A 19912-nucleotide genomic window follows, 5' to 3' on the forward strand; every position below is an offset into this window, starting at 1 on the left:
AAAAAATATGAAACCAAACTCAAGCAGAAAAGTTTTGCAAGGAAAACATTTTTGAACACTAAAGAAAAATTTTATAGTCCTCTTTAGATGTTTTTGTATGCAATAAAAGATACAAAATTAATTTAGAAAATGCATAGGGAGTTGTTATTTTGTGTCTTTATTGTAAAGTTACCTCAGGTTAGTTTTTTTGGTTTGTTTTTTAGATTGACCTTCAAACACATGCATACAAGTTATTTCAAATAATTCTGCATATTAAACTGTGACACATGAAAGAATTGCAAAACTTGCCTATTTTGGCTTCAATCTTTCAAAAACAACATGGGAGATGGTCCTATTTTAAATAAGCCCTAATTGTTGTAGTTTCCATTCACCACTATAAAGTTGTAGCCAACCATGACGAACCTTGGATATGTGAAAAGGCTCCATTTTTAACTAGTGCTCATTTGTTGAGCTGGACTACCTGGTCCGTTGATCCCTCAGTCAAGCCTGTGTGAGTTCAAAGGAAATGAAAGGGCAGATGGCTGCTCGCAGTCTGTCTGGAGTTAGCTGGAAATACGAGGGCTGCAGAAGTGCTGCATTGTTGTAGTGAGGTCACCGTGTCTCGCGGTTTCCCTTCAGGCGGAGCAGCGGTCACCCGCAAACCTGCGTCCAGCACCATATGGGACGTAGCCCTCAGCTACCGGTCAGAGAGCAGTTTGGTGGCTTTGACTGAATGGTTTAGATCACGGTTTGGGTTGGAGAGCTTGCTGTAGATCAGACAGCCATATGGCAAAGCTACAGCTCATGATTTGTTTCAAACACAGACAACCTGCCGTCTTAGTCATAATGATCCTGTCAGGACATGCAGAGTACAGCGCAACAGTAGAAATCACATTCGTTTTCTTGAAAGAGGAACTGATTAATAAAGCATTAAATACAGACCTACTGTAATGAACCAATCAGCCTGCATGATTTCAGATTTTTTTATAATAATAATAATAATAAGTATTTTTACATTTGTAGTTTTCATTTCAAATTTTTGAATTTTCAAATTCAAATGTGCATTTGTCATTTTATTTTAATTTTCTAATATTTATATATTTATATATTTTTTAGCAAATTTCAATTATAGCTAACTATTTTTAATAAATTGGAGAATTACAACGAGTATTTTGTGCCAAACACACACACACACATATATATATAGTTAGTTCATATACTTTTTAAAAATCGCAATAAAAAAAAAAAAAAACTTCCGGAACCAATGCCATTGAAAAAGTGGGAAGCAACTGTTGAAGGCTTCGTCATGTGATCAGTTGTTCCCCAACTGGTTTAGCTTCACGACTACATTCATGCTGGGTAAAAAGAGATATAGATTTGACCATATTCACTGATGTATGATGTAAGACATTGTGTGGAATATGATAGCCGTGAAAGACGCCAATGCTAGCAGAACAGCGTGAGGCCAGGTGAAGCGCTCTGTCCCGGCCGTGCCCCGTCCCGGGTTTGTTTTAGCTCAGTTTACCACTGTGGAAGGGGGCAGAGCGTTCTTTCCCATGCCCTCTTGCTCATACCAGGAAACACACTGCGCATCACAGGAGCTCTGGGAGGAAGTCAGGACTCTGCTGGGCGGCCTGTGCTTGCCGTCTCCGCTCACGTTTATTTTCATGGGAAAGGTTTTGTGAGGAGTGGTGCCTCAGCAGGTGTGAGAAAGCCATCGCTGCATCTCTGACCTGGAGAACCACTCTTTCTGTTTTCAGAAAACAAGCAGACGTGTGAGAGTGTGTTTATATGAGATTAAAGGGATAGTGGACTCAAAAATGAAAAATCAGCTACTCACCCTCATGTTATTTAGAATTTGGGTTGTTGTTTTTATTTTTTATTTTTTTGTGTGATGCAAAATGGGATATTTAATATAATGTTGACACCATTGTTATTTCAGTGTAATTTATGTACTGTTATAGTACTTAATATTTTGAATTAGCTGTTATTTTTATATTTTCAGTTTTTTAGGTTATTTGGTTAAATGTTTTTTATAATTTGTATTTATTATATTTCTATGTATTTATTATAAATCATTTTTAAATTTAGTACCTAAACTTTTTTTTTTTTCAGTTGGTTGCTAAGCCAGTTTTTCATCTAAATATTACATTTGTTACTAATTATTTCATTATTATTATTATTATTATCTTTTTATTATTATTTATTTATTTGGCTTCATTTCATTTAATGATTTTGAATGGTTTTAGTTATTTTAGCAATAAAAACACAGTTATTTATTTTTGTAAGACACAAATGCATTATTTAGCATAATGTTGACACCAGTGTTGTTTTAGGATTATTTATGTACTACTACAGTATTCATTAATATTATGAATCGACTTTTATTTTTACATTTTTATTTTTTTTGTTGAGTATTTTCTATTTTTTTTTTTGTAAATATTTCTAATTAGTTATAGATTATTTTTATAGCAGTTTAAAGGGATAGTTCACCCAAAAATGAAAATTATGTCATTAATAACTCACCCTCATGTCGTTCCAAACCCGTGAGACCTCCGTTCATCTTCAGAACACAGTTTAAGATATTTTAGATTTAGTTTGAGAGCTCTCAGTCCCTCCATTGAAACTGTGTGTACGGTCTACTGTCCATGTCCAGAAAGGTAAGAAAAACATCATCAAAGTAGTCCATGTGACATCAGAGGGTCAGTTAGAATTTTTTAAGCATCGAAAAAAAAATTTTGGTCCAAAAATAGCAAAAACTACGACTTTATTCAGCATTGTCTTCTCTTCCGGGTCTGTTGTGAGAGAGTTCAAAACAAAGCAGCTGGATATCCGGTTCGCGAACGAATCATTCGCTGTAACCAGATCTTCTTGAACCAGTTCACCAAATCGAACTGAATCGTTTTAAACTGTTCGCGTCTCCAATACGCATTAATCCACAAATGACTTAAGCTGTTAACTTTTTTAATGTGGCTAACACTCCCTCTGAGTTCAAACAAACCAATATCCCGGAGTTATTCATTTACTCAAACAGTACACTGACTGAACTGCTGTGAAGAGAGAACTGAAGATGAACAGCGAGCCGAGCCAGATAATGACTCGTTCACGAGTCAAGAACCGGTTGCATCAGTAGTTCTTTCGGACAGTCGGCGTCATTGGCGATGACTGCAAGCCTTCGGTTTACCCGCGCTCATAACATTAGCACAGAATCAGTTCAGAATCAATCACCAAAAGAATCGGTTCAGACGCTCTGTGAGTCAGTCTGCTTCACGCTGAATCACACTTGCGCAGTATCATCAGCTCCTCGGTTCTCGAATCGGACGCGTCTGACAGAAACGGTTCTTGACTCGTGAATGAGTCATTATCTGGCTCGGCTCGGTGTTCATCTTCAGTTCTCTCTTCACAGCAGTTCAGTCAGTGTACTGTTTGAGTAAATGAATAACTCCGGGATATTGGTTTGTTTGAACTCAGAGGGAGTGTTAGCCCCATTAAAAAAGTTAACAGCTTAAGTCATTTGTGGATTAATGCGTATTGGAGACGCGAACCGTTTAAAACGATTCAGTTCAATTTGGTGAACTGTTTCAAAAAGATCCGGTTACAGCGAATGATTTGTTCGCAAACCGGATATCACTAAACTGCTTTGTTTTGAAATGTCTTACAACAGACACGGAAGAGAAGACAATGCTGAATAAAGTCGCAGTTTTTGCTATTTTTGGACCAAAATGTATTTTCGATGCTTCAAAAAATTCTAACTGACCCTCTGATGTCACATGGACTACTTTGATTATGTTTTTCTTACCTTTCTTACCTGACATGGACAGTATACCGTACACACAGTTTCAATGGAGGGACTGAGAGCTCTCAAACTAAATCTAAAATATCTTAAACTGTGTTCCAAAAATAAACGGAGGTCTTACGGGTTTGGAACGACATGAGGGTGAGTTATTAATGACATAATTTTGCAAATTCGGCGAACTAACCCTTTAAGTAAATTTAGTACTTAACAGTATTAAAAAAAAAACTAAAATCAATATATATATATATATATATATAGTCATTGAGACTTGCACACTATTTTCCAAGTATGATAAGCTCACAGTCTTGTTCATGCTTCCAAATGATCCCTATATATTAATATTAAGCTAATATTGATTTAAAACATTAAATGTGCACTTTTTAAGTCTTCATACTGACTCCAGTTGGTGAAAATTGTTTGGTTTAATCGCGAGTATACACACACACACACACACACACACACACACACACACACACACACACACACACACATATATATAAGAAAACATTTCCATGCATTTCCATGTATATATTTATATTAATATAATTGATATTATATATAAATATTTTAATATATAAACATAACATATTTTTCACATATATAGTATGTAAACAAAAACGTTTATTACGATTTGTTTGAAAGCACTATATATACAAATGCAAAATAAGCTTTTAAGCTTGTATCGCATCACATTTGTAGTACGTATATATTGGCACAATATTGATGACATCATCGGCCATCAAGAAACTTGTATCGATTGAATACTAAAAAACATAATTCATGCATTTCTTAAGAGCTAAAACTTTTGAAGTGGAAAAGTTTCACCTTTAACACGTCAAGTGATAGAATTACTGCAGCTTTGCTGTCGTTATGACAGTCACATGATATGTTTCTTTAATCATAAATATGCTGTACCGTAGTGTCGCAACTGTTTACTGAGAAAACAGAGCGAGCTGCAGTGAGACATTGTCTCTGTTTGTTTTAAGCATTCGCTGGGTGCCGCCCGACCACAGCCGCCAAAACATCATTCACCTCGCTGCTGTCTGAACTGTCAGATTAATTAAAAACGAACTGAATCTGGCACGTCACGATCTGCATGTGAGGTCACACACGTACAAGCCCTCTCTTGCGTTATTGTATGAAAGCTCTGGTTTTGGCTCTTATTTCACCTTTTGCTGCCCTTCCTTTCCATCTTTGCTCCTGACAGCAGCTGCTCTTGTGATGTTGCTCACATCGAGCGTCTCTCTGCTCCGGCCGACAGATGGAGGAGCCCTGAGGGAGAAATGGGGAGAAGTTTAGAGGAAGACGACAGCTTTGTGCTTCTTTTTGTCAGAAGCAATCTAACAGCAGGCGTGTCTTCATCAGAGTAACAGGGTTATTATTGTTAACTAAAACTAAAATTACAACTAAAAAAAAAAAAAAAAGTTTAATATTTTATATAAATATTTTATTCATATTTTGAATCAGTATTTATTTTCATATATTCTATTTTTCTTTTCAATTCAGTAAAAGTTTTAGTCATTTTGATGTGTGTTTGTCAAGTCTATAATTTGTTATTATTTATTTCTCTTGTATTTCCACTTTAGTTTTGGTTATTTTAGCACATCAAATTAAACTTTTTTAACTAAACTAATTTTTTCAAAGTGTTTTATGGTTTTAGTTTTAACCATAATAACTATATTTAAAAAAAAAAAACATGACAAAATATACAACAAAATTACTTATACCTCAACTAATATGTTATATAAAATAAAAACAAAATACTCAAACAATTATAATACTCTATCAGTGATACTAAAATAACACTGTGCTGTAGTTTTTTTTTTCCAAAAGAAAATTTTATATAAAAGCAAATATTATCATATTTCTCAGATAGCAATAAGAAAACAAATACAGACGTTATTAGAAGACAAGCATGGGTGAGACGAGTCATATTGCAGTCATAAATCAGAGATCTCAAAGCAAACTCAAAAAAAAAAATCTCATCAAATAACAATTAATGGCTTTTATTTGAGCTTTGCCCAGCTCATTTTCTCTTCAAGTTGAAGTAGAAAGTAAACATAAATGAGGAGCAATTAAAAAAAAAAAGAAAACAGGTCAAGGTTACGAGGTCATTCGAGGTGTTTATCGATGTGTTTTATCATCTCTCATTTGTATTCATGCAAATTATACCCACAGGTATGCACTGCACCGTGCCATTACCAGCCCAGAACAGAACAGGGACGGTTGCATTTCTTACATCTCATGCACAAGAACAGCCAGCCTTTTTCACCCATCCTTAATAGTTCTGCCTGCGGTTTTTGATGCCAAATTATGCCAGGTTGAAAAAGCAGGTTACACATTGTTCTATTCCAGGAACACAGTCCTACCGAGCAGGTTTATACAAACAAGCATTTCACTGTTGTCTGTATCTCAGAATTCTAATTATGTGTGCTTTTGGAAACCGCAGGTGCCTCGTCATTCAGAAATACTGTCCGTTCACCTTTTTTTTTCTCTGTGTAAGACACGATTAGACATGAATTGTGCTTTGTGCATTTTATGTTCTGGTTCCTTCTTCATATTTTACTTTCGAGATGCATGCTGTTGCACCAAAGCCCGTGGGCTTTTTAGGTCACATATTTCTGACAAACAGGTCTCTCTTTTTCAGGAGAGCTGACAGCTGAACGCGTGCAAGCGGAAGTACGACGACAGACAGCCACAGGTCTGCAATGAACTTCCTCTAGTGTATTTATGGTGATTCAGACTGAAAACATTTAACGTGTTCCTTTAATCCACAGGAGCCACTAGATCTACACATCAGGCGACGCTTTTAGGCCATGTGAGTGATATTACAGCTAGTTCTACTTGCACTGGGCTCCATTTCCAACAAAAATATCATCTTTAAAACAAGATGCATGCACTTAAGGAGCAAAAAGCGTAAGATTAAACTCTTTTTGAGAAAAAAAGCGAGCAAAGCAAACTTTCTGTGCTAATCCTTCATAAAACATTCAATTTAAGGTGACAAATTTCATATGAATGGTTTTACAGTTGATTTGGAAAGTTTTAATGAATCAGTGTAGACATACATATAATCCTTGTTTTAAAGTGTACAGTTATAGAATGAGAATCATGATTTACGAAATCCACTTAATGGTCCTAAATGATTCCAATTATGGTAATTTAAATACTTATAAGGAGTTTGAGAATGACTTGTTTGTCTGATTCATAAAAAAGAATCGGCTCATGAGAATCGTTTGTTCTTGAATTAGATGATTCAGAATCCCAAACGAATCCATTAAGGATCTTGAACTTTTTACTTCAATTCTTAACTCATGAATTTGAGACTGATTGGCTTGTCGGATTCATTAAAAAGAACCAGCCCATAAGCTGCTTCATTTGCTTCGGAATTGTATTCCATTTAATGATTTTGATTCCTTAGAAAGTTCCGCTAATGATTCGTTGAGTACTTTTGAAGAATATGTCGAATCATGAAATTAAAAATTTATAAAATCTAAAGTATATTAAACATAAAAAAAAAAATGTAAATGAACAACATATGTAATTTAATTCTAAATATAAGAAAGAACCCAAAAGAACCGATTCGAAAGAGTCATTTGTTTATAAATCAGGTTGTGTTGTTTGTGTTATTGCAATAGGAAGAGGTTGTCTGTTGTTAATATCTGGTTCTCTGACTACATCCAGAGCAGCTGTCCTTAGTCATGGCTGCTTACGGACAGACACAGTACAGCCCCGTGTTACAGCCGGCCGGTCCGTACACACCGTACACACATCACACACAGAGCTACAGCATGACGCCCTACAGTGAGTGATATTTCACACCCGCCCTAAATAGTGCACACCACAGCTGACCTGACAGATGATCGTGTCTCTTTCTCTCACCCGATCAGATATTAAAACAGAAGATGGCCTGAGTCATTCACCAGGACAGAGCAGTTTGCTGGGATACACGTCCAACTTCAGTGGCTCTCCACCCGCTCAGACGCTCTACAGTTACTCCACACACGGTCAGTGCCACAACCGCCTCGCAAAGAGCCATGTTATCATTTCATGGGATAAAACTAAGTGCTATTGTAAACAATTTTACCTACATGGTATTATAGAGAATAGGAATCAGCAATTAACCAAGCAATGAACTCAAGTCACCATTATTTACATAGTGCTTCTGACAATGCAGATTGTGTCAAAGCAGCTTTACAGTATTAAACAGGGAAATAGCGTGCCGTTCTCCTCTGACCAGACCAAACCAGCAGTTTAATTCTTCCGTTTAATTCTGCATCCGAATTGCAGTTTCGGACTTTGCATGCAGTGAATATGAGGAAAAGTGGTGTGCAGCTGAACCTTATTCAAACTTATGTTTTTGAAAAAAAAAAAAAAGTGTCCTCTTATCACCAAGGCTGAATTTATTTTTATTTTTTTATAAAACATAATATTGTGAAATGTCATTACAATTTAATATAATTGTTTTCTATTTCAATATCTGTTAAAGTGTAATTTATTCCTGTGACTCCAGTCTTCAGTGTCACACGATCTTTCAGAAATCATTCTAAAATGCTGATCTGCTGAGTTGTGCTGCATCATATTTTTTGTGGAAATTAATTTTCAGGATATAAAATAGAAAGTAAAAAAAAAGAACAGCATTATTAATTTTTATATAGAAAACATTTGTAACATTTAATGTTACTGTCACTTTCAAACTATTCAGTGCATCCTTGCAGCATAAAAGTATTCATTTTAATGAAAAATGTATATAGTCAACCGATCAGTATCACAGGAAAAACTCAGACATGAGATCCGGACTATGGTGTGATACTAGTACATCCATGTAGGAAACAGTTTACCATCATTATACATATTTGACCACAGTTTAATTAAGTATCCAAAAAGTCATGTACGTAATACGTATCATCAACTGCAATTTTTACAAATACAACTTCACTTATTAACAAATACACATTTATTTTTAACAAATACCTACAAATACACACACTGATTTTTCAGGTGGAGTCTGTAGTCGATCCCTCCAACACACACACACACAAACACACACACACACACACGTTTGTTTTTGTGAAAAGTGTGTTCATCCCATAGGCGTAATGGTTTTTATTCTGTACAAATTGTATATTCTATGGCTCTACACCAACCCTACACCTAACCCTAACCCTCACAGGAAACTTTGTGCATTTTTACTTTCTCAAAAAAACTCATTCTGTATGATTTATAAGCGTTTTGAAAAATGGGGACATGGGTTATGTCCTCATAAGTCACCCTCTCCTTGTAATACCTGTGTCATACCCATGTCATTATACAGAGTTGTGTCCTGATATGTCACAAAAACAAGAGCACACACACACACACACACACCTGTTCCCCATTATGCGCGGTCTGGCTCCTGGCGTCAGGCGTCTCTCTCTGCTCTCTCAGGAGGTCAGAACCTTTCTCTGCTACACGCCGGCCTCTGGAGGAGCGTGTTTGTGTGGGAGTGAGTCTCAGATGGGATCTGAGCGTCGGATCACAGTCAGTCGCCCCTCTTCTGCCCGCAGTCCTGATTTTGGCTTAGCAGTGTGAAATTGACCGCTCTCAGTCAAGGTCAGAGGTGAAGTGGCACCAAGCACGTTTTCAGTTTTAAAGGGACAGAATTATTTACTAGTCCTCATCATTTACTCACCAGCTTGGCATCCCAAAGCCTGATGATGTTTCCTGCATGGAACACAAAAGGAGATGCTTTGAAGAAAACTGAAGGGTTTTTTCCATGAAGTGAAAGCAAATAGTGGCCACAGGCTGTCAGGGGACGGGACAAGCACATTAAGGACGAAAAAGCTAAACTTTAAATAAAATCTTTTAAAGCCATATGATAGCTTTGTGTGAAGGTACGGTTATTATCATTAATGAAAATGAATGATTTTTTTAATTGAAATAAAATAATATATAAATATTAGATGAAAAACGTAAACTAAAGAAAATGTATATATGTTGTCTTTGAAATTGAAATTAGTTTAAGCACTAAAATGACTAAAAAGAAATCAAGTTAAAAACAAATTGAAACGGGATCATAATATTACAAAAATAATAATCATAATACAACAACAAAAGTGCATACAAAATGATAAAAAAAATCTAATGAAAATTAGATAATAATAATAACAAAAAAGTATATAAATAATACTAAAATAACACTTGTGGGAGGACCAGGAATTAATTCATTCTTCACTAAAATCGTCCTCTTTGTAAAAATTGGTACATGCAAAAAGGTTTGGTATTGACATGGTATTGGTATTGAAAACTACATTTGGTATTGAAAACTATTGACATGCCAAATGTGTTAATGCTGTGAATATTGATTTGAATATCATTCTACTCCTAACACAAAACTATTTTCAACATTGATAATAATCAGAAATGTTTCATGAGGGGCAGATCATCATATTAGAATGATTTCTGAAGATCATGTGAAACTGAAGACTGGAGGAAAGATGCTGAAAATTCAGCTTTGATCACAGGAATAAATTAAGTTTTGCAAAATATTACAATATAAATAATTTATTTTAAATTATAAAACTATTTCACAATATTGCTGTATTTTTAGTCAAACAAAAGCAGCTTTGGTGATTAGAAGAGACATCTTTAAAAAACATTAAAGTCTCACTGATCCCAAATTTTGTAAAGTAGCATGTGTTCAGTCATAAAGTCATAAAGCACAAGACATCTACTTCCTGTCTGTCTAATTAGCATAATCAATGAGTTATTAGTGCTATGGCAGATAATATAATCTATAATGTATGGGAGGGATTTGCGGTTATTCATAAGCATCCCGAGACATCATTTACTGTACAATTGTCTGCTTGTGAAATGGATGGATTTCTAATGGGTCTGGGAAAACGCACTACATCTCGCCGGTCTCGTTTGATTTATAGACGAATTCCAACAGGAGACCCGCTGTAGCATGAAATAAATAACCCTTCTCCGAGTGCCAAAGGTCCTCGCGTTTCACCGCTGTGGAGAAAATCAGAAACACGGCCCCGGCGTTCGCCCACTTCCCTCTCTCCGCCTTTGAAGACTTTTCGATTGCTTCCTTGGAGATTTGGTGCTGTTTTGACACACTCATTTATCTAGGGCGGGTTTCAGAAAGCCAACGAGCAGGAATATGAAGGGAACGAGACAGAAAAAAGGGAATTAGACGGGCCTGGAGAAAGACATTCAAACTCTGAAAGTCCGATAACGGAGACGGATTTGCTCTGGGCTCCACACTGCCCTTTCTCACCTCAACTGTTTTTGTAGTCATATATCAAGCAGACTTTCTCTGGGTCTTTTTAACATGTATATATTTCACCAGACGTTCCTCGGCCACTGCCTGTCGTGTTTCCTGCGTCGTGTTTGTGTTGGATCGTGCGCTTTGGAGTGTCTTTACCACAGTCAGCTCGATGTACGCTCTTAAACTAGCTTTGTGCTTCTTTTCCAGGTGGCAGCATTTCTTCTGGAATTTTCCAGGGTGCGAACAGCATCACAGGCTCAACACCGTTCAGTCCTGCACAGCAGGTGGGTCAAATTAGGAAAATGCATCACACAGCACCTTTGGTGATGGAATACAATCACCCTTGGAGACTGATATACTGTTATATCCAGGGTTGCCAGATTTTCACTACAAAACCCCCCAGACTGCTACTCAAAAATAGCCCAATCACGTTTTGAGCGGTCCACTGTAGAAATCATGTTCTGAGGGTAAAATAAAAGTTTTTTGCAGCAACCTGCAGCAACAGTGTTAAATTAGCCCAATGCCGTGGGAAGACTGGACTTGGCAACACTGGTTGTACCTTTGCAAAAAAAAAAAAAAAAACATGGCATTTTGAGTACATTATAGTATCATTTGACTTCCACTGTGTATTAGCCAACCATCAATGAATGCTGCAGTAGGGTTTAGACAAAACAAGACATAGAAAGTAATTTGTAGGCTAGTAGTCTGAGATGGTTCATTCATGTCATTGTCTCCATCAGGAATTCTCAACATATTCTAGCTACAGCCAAAGTCAATATTCGCCATACTACAACACACACTACAACAGCCCATACATCACAACCAGCAATATCACACCCTCAGCCATCGCCACGGCGATACCCTATCAGCACACAGATCATCCCGCTGTATCGACCAATCACAGCCCGGAATCACACACAGGTGAGCTCTATGATGAAAATTATGAAGCTGATTAACACTCTCAGTGTTATTTTTATATTAGATATAGGGAGTACTTATTAAAAATAGTATGACAAATATTATGAAAAATTTGTTTGAAAAAGTATATGAAGGTTTGAAAAAGTTAAAAAAAGGTATGTGAAATATTTATATAAATAAAGTTGAAATATAATTTTTTGAAATATCTGATTTAATATATGTGTTCCTCAAAATGTGATCTGAGTAAAAAAGCAAAATATACATATTGAATATTTATGAAAATACTATGAAAAATAGTATGAAAAGTAATATGAAATATATAAAAATATATATTTTAATTGGTTTGAAAATTATCTGTCTGTCTCTCTGTACAGTATATGTAATTTGAGTATAAAGCAAAGCTCAATAGTATGAAAATAGTATGAAAAAGTTATAGAGTTATATAGAAAAAGTTATATATATATATATATATACACACAAAACAAATAGTTAACTTTCTCAAACAGACTTTAAAAAACATTTTTGAAGTTGCTTTATTATCTAGATTTAATCTCTAGCTGAATATAGGGAATACTTGAGAAATTCCAATGCAAAATAGTATAAAATGCTCGATGTAGGAAAATGAGTATAAAACTGTCTGAAATAAAAAAAACAATAAATACTATGAAAAGTGGCACATATATTTAGAGTGCCAACTTGCAAAATGGAAAACATTTCTATGAACTATAGTCTGAGTAAAGTTTATATAGTCTATATATCGAATCTATATCGATTCTATATATAGAAAAAAATATATAGAAAAAAAGTCTGTCTACATACGTAATTTATAGTAGTGTAAAACAAAGTTTTAATGTTACAAGGATACTACAAAACATTAAAGTAGCCAAATATTATTATATATTTTAAAAATAGTGCAAAGTATATGACTTATTATGTGTATTTAAGTATTTAATACAAAAGTGCTAACGTGAAACTTTCAGGACTATTTGCCCTGGTATTGAAGTATTTAAAAGGTTGTATGTCTGTATTTAAATGACATGTCATCACATGCACGTGTGTGTGTGTGTGTGTGTAACAGCAGAGTACCGTGCTCCCACGAGTCCTCCGACTCCAGGAAAGGAGCAGGAAGGCGCTCCAGCGAGACGCAGCTCTGATGGGAAGCTGAGAGGCAGGAAGAGGGCCAATGACCCCGTCCCCCCTCTGGACTCTGACATTGAGGTACAGACGCTGTGTCCCTTTCATTAAGATTCCTGTGCTTCGGCACGCAGGGATTACACTCACAACCAACCCAGAGTTGTGTAATGATGTCTGACAAAAACCTCATTCAACACTCTAAACTAGTGCTGTCAAACGATTAATCCATCCAAAATAAAAGTTATTGTTTACATAATATATGAGCGTGTACTGTGTATTTATTAGGCATATATGAAAACTAACACATGCATGTTTGTATTTAAGAAAAATATGCTATGTTTATATATTAAATATATTTATATATAATGTAAAATAAAAATGAATGTACGTGTAAACGTTTTAAAAATATATACTGTATGTGTGTGTATTTATATATGCATAATAAATAAACACAGTGCACATACATATCATATGTAAACAAAAACTTTTATTTTGGATGCTATTTATCGTTTAAACAGACCCAAAATGAACATTTCGTCATCATTTACTCACCCGTATGTTTCTCCAAACCTGAATGAGTGTCGAATGGATTTTTAACAGAATGTCCAAGTTAATCTTCTGCATACAATAAACAAATAAGGGCATTAAAGTTTCAAAACTCTACTAACTTAAAAAGGAGACTGAAGTAAAATGATTAATGTATGTATTCTTTGCTCCATTGATTCAACTGCATTTATTTTTCAATGCTTTATATTAAAATATTGATATGGGTATTTGATTACCAGACAAATAAAATGTCAAATGTTTATGAACAATGGATTCAGAGCATTGCCTGTCTGCCCTCAAACTGTGAAATAAGGCTGAACCTACTAAGATTATCAGCAATTATTATCATAAACACAGCACTGAGATAATGTGCAGTGTTTTGGAGTAAATACCTTTCTTGATGAGTAAGCCGATTATATTTGTGCTCATTCTCACCACGTGTGTGTGTGTGTGTGTGTGTGTGTGTGTGTGTGTGTGTGTGTGTGTGTATAGAGAGTGTTTATTTGGGACCTGGATGAGACCATCATTATTTTCCACTCGCTCCTGACGGGGACATTTTCCACACGATTCGGCAAGGTACAAACCAGTTCTTCCACACACAACTCAACTTCACATTGCTTTAGTTTTGGAAGAAAAAACGAAAAAATATTTTTGGGGGGCAAATTTGTATTTGTATTAAATCTTTAATGTGGTATGTGTAATTCTATTTAACAATAACAGTACAGACCACAATGTAGTTTTAAATTCAAACAAAAATAGCATATATATTTATAACTACATATATCATATTATATATCATACTTGTATTAAATATAACATTATATATATATATATATAATACAAAATATGATTTAATACAAAATATAAATATTACGTAGGAATCTGTGTTTCACCTTATTTACAATACCATTCAAAGGTTTGGGGTCAGAAAGCTTTTTGATGTTTATAAAGTCTATTATGCTTACCAATGTTGCATTTATTTGATCACAAATACAGTAAAAACAGGAAAATATTATTAGAATATAAAAAGCTAGTTTATGTGTGAATATATTTTAAAATGTAATTTATTTCTGTGATGTGCAGCTGTATTTTCAGCATCATTCCTCCAGTCTTCAGTGTCACATGATCTTCAGAAATCATTCTGATATGATGATTTGCTGCTCAAGAAACATTTTTGATTCTTGTTATTAATGTTGAAAACCGTTGTGCTGCTTCGTATTTTTGTGAAAACAGTGATGCATTTCATTTGTCAGGATTTTTGAAAATTAAAAAAATGTAAAAGAACAGCATTTATTTGAAACAGTCTTTACCAACTTTTTTGATCAATTTAATGCATCGCAACTGAATAAAAATATTAATCTTACCATCGCTTGGTGATTTATATATCATATAAACAGCTGAATAAATTTCAGCAAAAATTTTAATGCATACAAATCACATTTGTTTGATTTGAATCCATTTAAAGCCATAAAAGTTAGCAGCAACAAAAGTCCCTCATGATTTCTTTCATAATAAATAAATATGTTCCACAGCTGTTTCAGAGTAATGTCGTCAGCAGACAGTAAATGCGGAAGAACTAAATGAACAGTGAAAGATATAATGACGCTCCTTCGGCTGCAGACTTTTCGGTTTGATTGACGGCTCATGAACTTCTACGCAATCTCATGCAGGCAGCTGATGGAGAAACAATGGTCATGTTTCTTTTTCTTGGCCCGCAATCTATTTTGAATTCCCACGATCCCTTGCGGATTTGACGTGACACATAAGAGACTGAGAAACTCCTGGCCGTCTCGAGCGTGCAGATCTTTGGACTTTTCTTTTTGAGGATTGCAGAAATGTTGCCGTGACTAATGTGTCTAATTTCAGATCCAGGAAAAAGACTCTAGAGTAGCTTATTACTGCAGCAGGAATCCACTGGAGATAGCAAATCAAAGAAAACATCCATATGAAACTAGAATTAGGCTTGAGTTAAATAGGAACAAGTTTGATGTGTGTCATGACAAAGCCGCTTACGGACAGACAAAGAGACAAACATTGCATTGGCTCAGATTTCGCATCTTTAAGTAACAGGATATTTAACACACTTTTTTATATGTACTTTATGTCAAAGCCATAAGCTCATCACTGTTTGGACTGATTGGCCAAAAGCAAGACTCGACCTACTGAAAGCAGAACCTCTCAGGGTGATCAAAGACACCAGTTTGCTAATTTGTGTTAATTAACACAGTTTAGTTTTACTTTTCTTTTTGTTTTTTGTTTTGAAAAGTGTTTTATCTTTGCTGTTTACCTCATGTTATGCTATAGAGGCTTTCTTTAATTTTTTTAGTTTTTTTATTTATTTGATTCCTCTGTGTTTTCTAAACAATCTGTACTTTAAACATTCTTTTACTTTGACTTATTTGTTTTTGTTAATAAACATTATGTAAGCTAGTTTGTCAGTATAGCCTACTGTTTTATTGTTGTGATTTTTTAATTAAGAATAACAACAAATTATTCTTTTGTTGTAGTCATAAAAAGTGAAAGGTGTATGGGTATAAGCAAAACAGACTATTATCTGTTCTTGTAAAACGTGAAACCAAGATTGCAAATTCGATATAACACACGGCTTATAACACAGCAAAAGAGGAATTCCCATTCACAAAACTTAAATTACAAATGCTACCCTAGACCACAAAACCATAAATAAGGATAATTTTTTCGAAATTGAGATTTATAAATCACATGAATGCTGAATAAATCAGCTTTCCATTGATGTATGATATGACAACATTTGTCTGAGATATAACTATTTGAAAATCTGGAATCTGAGTGTGCAAAAGAAAAAATCAAATATTGCGAAAATCGCTTTTTAAAGTTGTCCAAATGAAGTTCTTAGCAATGCATATTACTTATCAAAAATTGTTTTTATATATTAACAGTAGGAAATTAACAAAATATCTTCATGGAACATGATCTTTATTTAATATCCTAATGATTTTTGGCATAAAAGAAAAAAAAATCTATAATTTTGACCCATACAATGTATTGCTGTAACTTCATTGCAGTCCTTCCTAAAAACCCATTCTCAAATGTTCAGTCGTAATTCTAAAGTGGTGCATCTAATCATTCTGTTTGACTGCCACCTGTAATGAAGTCATCCATTCATGACGGCAGATTACAGGTTATTATCTTAATTAAAGCAGGACAAACTCACAGCTCCTGTGCTGACAATGATTAGGCAAAGAGGAAGAGCCGTTTCGTTGTTAATCTGACTCTAACCTCTGGCTGACACCTACAGCTTGATCCGCTGCCAAACGGAGGAGTTAGAGGCTAGTTACGCAGCTGGCATTGAGCCGCAGCACACAATGCATTAGCTTATGTTAGCTTCACCTACAACATGAAGAGAAAACAAGAGAAGGAGAAGTAGTTTGACACGCTTCTGATTGAAAGCACAGTGATCTGCATTCTTGTTGGACAAAAACCTGTTGCACCACACGCTCCCTCTCCGACTGAGATAACGCAATCATCACCTGTATTGATGTGCTTTCTGTGTTTTGATCCAGGACTCTGGCAAGGCTGTGTCTCTAGGCTTGTGGATGGAGGAGATGATCTTCAACTTGGCAGATTCACGTCTGTTTTTCAATGACCTGGAGGTGAGCCGAACATCAGAATCAACAAAATCATTTCTTTTTTTCATTTAATGCCAAACACTCTTATTTTGGACTTCAGCATTGGATGTGATTGATAGATATGAGACACGAAACTAACCCAAATGTTCAATGTTAATTCATAAATAAAACATTTACTGCAGAATGTTGCAACTGGCCAATCAGAATCAAGTAATCCAGATAATGAACTTCTCTTATTGGTAGGAATTGTCACCTCTCAAGATCATAAAGCTCTGCATGTTCCACGCCTCTCACGTCACCATTTCTTTATTGCGTTTACTAATTTGCATTAATATTTACCATATTTAAAATAGTTCCTGCTGGTTTTTTTTGGTTGTTGTTGTTTTTCAGAACTCCATGAGGCGACACATTCTTGTAATATTCCTCACGTTAAACCAACCAGACCAAAATATGAGGAAGAAATCATGATGTGTCCTCGTGTTTATGTGATAGCTGCAGAAACTGGCTGTGCTTTTTTCACAATTATGCATAGAAACAGCTAAATAATTAATCATAAAGACTACTTAAAAATATGTACATTGCCATTTAAAGATTTCCAAAAAGAATTGTGTAATTTTATTTAGCAAGGATGCATTAATTTAATCAAAAGTATCAAACTAATAAATTTAATCAAATAATGCTATACAAGACTTCTATTTCAAATAAAATGCTGTTCTTTTCAACTTTACATTCATCAAAGAATCCTGAAAAATCAAATGTATCACAGTTTCTACAAAAACATGAAGCAGCATAACTTTTTTCCAAATATTTCTTGAGCTGCAAATCGGCATATTAGAGTGATTTCTGAAGATCATGTGACATTGAAGACTGGAGTAATGATGCTTTGATCACAGGAATAAATGACTTTTTACAATACATTCACATAGAAAACAATTATATTACATTGTAGTAATAAATCACTGTTTTTACAGGTTTGCTAATCAAATAAATGCAGCCTTGATGAGCAGAAGACTTCGTTCAAAACACGAAAAAAGCTTACAAACTCCAAACTTCTAAAAAGTAGTGTATACAAGGCAAAACACGTATTCATAGCTTATAGGAAATATGTATTATTTATTTCAAAAGTGAATTTAGAGCTGTTTATGTGTGTTTGTTGAACAGTAATGCAGAGTCAGTGTGTGAAAGACCTGGGTTTGCCCTCTGCATGAAGAAAAGAGGGATTAGATTCTCTAAAAGCTTTCGAGGGGGTGCAGCAGAAACCCTGACAGCACCTGAGGTCTTAATTAGGGGTGTGTGGCTGCCACTGAAAAGAAAATTTGTCCCGGGGAGGAACAACAACCCACGGGTGGAGGGCACACACACCATTATTTCTTGAGCAGGTTATAATGTCGGCCCCCTTCCCTCTTGTTCTTTAATTGCCCTCAAATAGTCCAAGCATTCAAACACTGAGAGTTCAGTCTATTCAAACATGTCATCTGGGGAACTGAATGACTGCACAGGGGCAACAGCTTAGAAATACACGATTAATGGCCTAACTTGGTCATTTAATGCTTTAATTAATAAAAAAAAAATAAAAAAATGAGGTAATGTTTGGTAGAGAATAGCACAATAGTTCAAGAGTGACCACGTCTGTCAAGCATTAAAAGAAGAAGAGCAACAACAACAAAGCAATGGAATTATTGTATTATTATTATTTCATTATATTATTGAAATTTATTTATTTTTACTAGAAATATTCTGACAAAAAATAATGTTTGGTAGACAACGTATGCGAGTAAAAGAATAGTTACGATGAAACTGGTGTTTGAAAAAGTGTTTTTTTGGAAAATAAATTAATGTTTTTATTAAGGAAAGACACATTAAAGTAGTTAAAAGTGATACCAAAGAGATTAATAATGTAAAAAAAAATTTCAACCTCAAATAAATATATTTATTTTATTGACTTAGTTTTAGTATTGCAATTGTTTTAAATTACTAGAAACATATTTAATGAGAAAACTTAAATTAAGGCAGCGTTTATTTCCACTAAGTGTATATAACAATGGATTCTTTCTACACAGTGGAAAGAGCAGTATTTTACTGCAAATAGTTATAGATTCTATTTACACTGTTAAAATAGATGGATTTTCTGCTATTTATACAACTTATTGCACATATTGGCAATTATTTACACCTCAGTATTGTAGTGCATTATAAAACAGAATGCAATAATGATGTACTGAGTGTAAATTATAATGTTATTTCAAATGATTAAATGGATGCCACATTATTGGTACAATGGACCCTTTTCAGAAGACTGTGATGGGTCATCAGGGTCATCAGCATCGTAAATCCTCAAAAGTTTTTCTTATTTGTATTTTTTATTATTATTATTATTATTATTATTTGATGTTTGTACATTTATAACACTATTCTTTGTATTATATCACCTTTGCATCAAATTACAAAAAAGAAAAAACAGTTAATGCTAATGCGAGGGTGTTTCTAATGCAGCGTCTATGGGAGGGAGGGTAAATTTGACATCGTTCTCTCTTCTCTCGTCTCATCATTCTCTCTGTTTCTAAGATGGAAAACATTCATCATTGGAAACAATCAAGTCATTTTTTGTTGTGTTGACAAGCTCAATCACACGTTAGTGGGCGGAGTTAGTGTAAATAGACACTGTTAAATTAATGTTTG

General features: G+C 34.7%; 1 protein-coding gene and 1 long non-coding RNA gene across 4 annotated transcripts in view; one reads left to right on the forward strand and one right to left on the reverse strand.

The window, feature by feature from the left end:
- LOC132160720 (eyes absent homolog 2-like) overlaps window positions 1-19912 on the forward strand; it is a 35990-nt gene that overhangs the window by 9018 nt on the left and 7060 nt on the right. Inside the window, exons 2-10 of one of the 3 annotated variants that reach the window (XM_059570383.1) lie at window positions 6423-6476; window positions 6553-6593; window positions 7457-7576; window positions 7663-7779; window positions 11235-11311; window positions 11768-11948; window positions 13027-13163; window positions 14118-14201; window positions 17168-17257. In XM_059570383.1, coding sequence (XP_059426366.1) covers window positions 7474-7576; window positions 7663-7779; window positions 11235-11311; window positions 11768-11948; window positions 13027-13163; window positions 14118-14201; window positions 17168-17257 — 789 coding nt within the window. In that variant the 5' untranslated portion in view covers window positions 6423-6476; window positions 6553-6593; window positions 7457-7473. Of the gene's footprint in view, window positions 1-6422; window positions 6477-6552; window positions 6594-7456; window positions 7577-7662; window positions 7780-11234; window positions 11312-11767; window positions 11949-13023; window positions 13164-14117; window positions 14202-17167; window positions 17258-19912 lie in introns of all 3 variants that reach the window. The other 2 variants (XM_059570382.1, XM_059570381.1) reach the window with 2 other exon arrangements.
- LOC132160721 (uncharacterized) lies at window positions 1224-17398 on the reverse strand. Its single transcript, XR_009438066.1, has 4 exons — window positions 17135-17398; window positions 9140-9475; window positions 4945-5047; window positions 1224-1729 (listed from the first exon to the last, which is right to left on the reverse strand). It is a non-coding gene; the product is annotated as an uncharacterized LOC132160721 (long non-coding RNA).

Source organism: Carassius carassius, chromosome 17 (assembly GCF_963082965.1).
Source record: "Carassius carassius chromosome 17, fCarCar2.1, whole genome shotgun sequence".
Classification (NCBI taxonomy): domain Eukaryota; kingdom Metazoa; phylum Chordata; class Actinopteri; order Cypriniformes; family Cyprinidae; genus Carassius; species Carassius carassius.